This window comes from Quercus suber, unplaced genomic scaffold, assembly GCF_002906115.3.
Source record: "Quercus suber isolate HL8 unplaced genomic scaffold, Cork oak 2.0 scaffold_13, whole genome shotgun sequence".
In the NCBI taxonomy this organism is placed as follows: domain Eukaryota; kingdom Viridiplantae; phylum Streptophyta; class Magnoliopsida; order Fagales; family Fagaceae; genus Quercus; species Quercus suber.
The window spans coordinates 2529359-2532664 of record NW_027069478.1 but is presented as its reverse complement, the minus strand read 5'-3'; the positions used below and the strand labels follow the sequence as shown (position 1 = coordinate 2532664).

The window sequence follows — 3306 nt, the reverse complement described above, 5'->3', positions numbered from 1 at the left end:
CTCTTAGATCTCAAAAAGGCTATGCTCTGTACAGAGTTGATGAGCCTCATGCACACATTAGCATAGAGGCGCTAATGTGCATCAAGAGACCTCTCTCTCCAGAGAGAGAGAGAGAGAGAGAATTAAAAATTTTCCGCTTAATAGGTTGTAACTGACATGCTTGGAGAAAGTTATTTTCGCTGCCTACTGCTCCTGGAGAACAAAAACCACATAATCTTATTATGTATGATATCTAAATAGTTCAAGTTGTGCGGCCTAACATTTTTAAATTTTAAAAGTGGGGTTTTAGGTTTGGGTGAAGATGAGATTCAAACAAAGGATTACTTACTTATGATATATTAACTTTTACCACTTGTCTCAAAAATTTAAATTAATTGAAAATAATTAATTTATCCATTTAACCATTATTCTAATCAAACTTGATCACATATTTCCAGCCATTCTCATGTGATTTAAACAAGAAGAGCTTAGTAGACAGCCGAAAAAAAAATTAACTATATACAATACGACTCTTAACTTCTCTGCAAACTTACTACATTGCGTAATAAATACCAACAATGTTAAATAAACATATATGTAACTAACAGAGAAGCCAAGCTATTGCCAATAATCATCGACATGAATGACTTAGGTTGAAGTTACCATCAAAATTTACACTAATAATATTAGTTATTAGGTGAAAGAATTTATTAGAAGTACCGAAGTTACCTCATTTGTCAAACAATGAAACACAATGAAAAGTCACGGCAGTCCTGATAGAACTGATGGCAATACTAGGGTAGTAGCAAAAACATGCGCTTCCTGGTTATCAACTCTAGCTCTCGTGTTTGGTAAAGGTGGATTCAAGAAGCAATAATCTAAAAAGATTCAACATCCACAACACCTTCCAAGACCTTAACCACCGTAGACATGGAAGGCCTCTTTGTAAAATCAGATTGCAAACACCAGTTGGCAACCATCATCATATTCACAACATCTTCACCGTGTAATTGCATATCTCCACTGTTCTTATCAACTAGATCCAACAGTCGTTCCTCCTTAATCTTTTTCCTAAAAAGATCAAATAGAAGCATTTCTTCTTCTGATTGAGAGCGATCTAAATTTCCCCTTCCACATAATAACTCCAAAAGCACTACTCCGAAGCTATATACATCTACTTTTTCTGTAATTACCGAACTCAGCAATTCAGGAGCCATATAGCCAGGAGTTCCTCTCATGGTTGTTATAACTTGGCTTTGATCTCGATCAACTAGTTTAGACATCCCAAAATCAGAGACTTTTGCATTAAAATTCTCATCTAAGAGGATGTTATGGGGTTTTATGTCCAAGTGAACTATCTTTTGTCTGCAGTCCTCATGTAAATAAGTCAGTCCCCTTGCTGTATCAAGGATGATCTTCTTTCTATGTTGCCAATCAAGCAACATCTCAGGATTTTTGTGAAATACCCATTTGTCTAAAGACCCATTAGACATGTACTCATAAACAAGAAGCCTATGAGATTTCTCAGCACAAAATCCAATCAGTCTCACCAAGTTGAAATGATGAATGCTGCCAATTGTCTCAACTTCAGCTAAAAATGATTTTTTGATTTGACCAAAACCATCAAGACGCTTCACTGCAACTTTTGTGTCATCAATTAGAGTCCCTTCAAAAACTGTACCAAATCCTCCCTCACCGAGCTCTTTGCTAAAATTTTCTGTTATTGCTTGCAAATCATCATAAGAATACCTTGTGGGCATTCCTGGTACATGATCTAAATAATACTCCTCTACTTCATCAGCAGTTTCCTTCTTCCAAACTTTAAAAACAATGAATCCAATTGAAAGAAATAGAACAAATGCTAGGTTGGATCCCAATATTATTCCAAGCCAATGTTTTTGTTGCTGAGGCGGAGGAGGAATATTTTGCACCTTGATATATACTTTAAAGTAAGTTTCCTCTCTTAAATCTCTTTCATCAGCGTACATCAAGGAAAAAATTTGGGATCGTAAATAGCAGCTCCCAACACGGTTGCTCGAATTATAAATAGCAGCTTTGCACGAACAGACTTTTAAGCAAGACTGTTTGCAACTCTCTAAACTTATGTGTTGGTAGTCTGGACGTACATCTGGGAGGCCTTTTCGAAACGGAAAGTATGTGATGTTCTGGAGCTCTATAAGAATGTGATTTTTGTTCGCGTCACAAGACAAGGGATTAACTGGAGAGCATCCAAGGTTTGGTAGCCTGTCATTGATGGGATGAAAATAGTTTGTTCCATTTATGGGTAGCGGACAACTACACTGCTCATCTGTACAAATACCATAATTGCCGCAAACCCCAGGATAACCACAGTAACCAATATCCAGTTCGAGAAAATCATCGACTTCATACCAGTTTCCATCATACACTTTCAAGTGTCCGTCAGGCCGAAGTTTCATGTACTTTGCAGTAATGGTTAGGCCAACAGCTATGCCAGGTGATGGATAATCAAATTCGAAGATAGTGAAGCTTTGATTCAGAAATTGAGAGTAATTGTATTTCACATTACTAAAAGGATAATAATAATAGATATCAGGAGGATTAGAATTGATATAGAAAAAAAAACCTTCACTAGTGATTGAGAATGAAAACATTCCTCCTTCACTAGTGAGTTGCTGACCTCTTAGCAACTTTTGGCCAAGAACCAGCGTGTCCGCTGGGTGATCAAAAGATTGCCAAATTGTTGCATTCTTGTCATCCAACAGCATGAGGTTGCAGGTGTCGTCGGTTATGTTTAGGCCAACCACAGATTTGTTGCTGATGTTTGTTGACCACGCTCTACTTCCATTACCATCTTCTAGAACCAAACCTCCTTCCGATGTGAGCTGTAAGGTCGCATCAAGGCTAACCGGGTTCTTTGGGTTAGCAGACCATACTACTTCGGGATAATCCGATCCCTTAAACTTGCCCTCTTCGTAATACAGAATAAAAATAGCGAAAAGAGATCTGTTGTATGTTCGATTGTAGAAGAAGCCACAACCACAAACATCTTGACCATAGTATAGATCGGGTGATACACGGGAAAGTATGAGTCTCACAAATGATCCATCATCGAATTTCACAGAATCAGGAGCAGAAAAACTGTTGGTCCACGAAGTAGAAGAGTTTACTGCCAGAAAACCACCAGGCACCGCAGTCACTGAAATAGGAAGAAGGTAGAGAAGAATAGCAAGGCAAGCCCAGCTTAAAGCCATTGTTTGTAACACACGGTGCAGGTAGAAGAAAAAGAAACAGAAAATGGACAACAAAGGGCGGATGGAATTACAAGCATAACCAAAGAATCTCTTA

At 38.0% G+C, this 3306-nt stretch overlaps 1 protein-coding gene across 1 annotated transcript; it reads right to left on the bottom strand.

Moving 5' to 3' along the window:
- Window positions 1-473: 473 nt before the first annotated feature.
- On the bottom strand, window positions 474-3306 carry LOC112020102 (G-type lectin S-receptor-like serine/threonine-protein kinase SD2-5). The gene is given in 2 exon segments (XM_024052665.2): window positions 474-863; window positions 866-3306. Coding segments are annotated over 2 exon segments (2469 nt in total). The 5' UTR covers window positions 3213-3306; the 3' UTR covers window positions 474-741.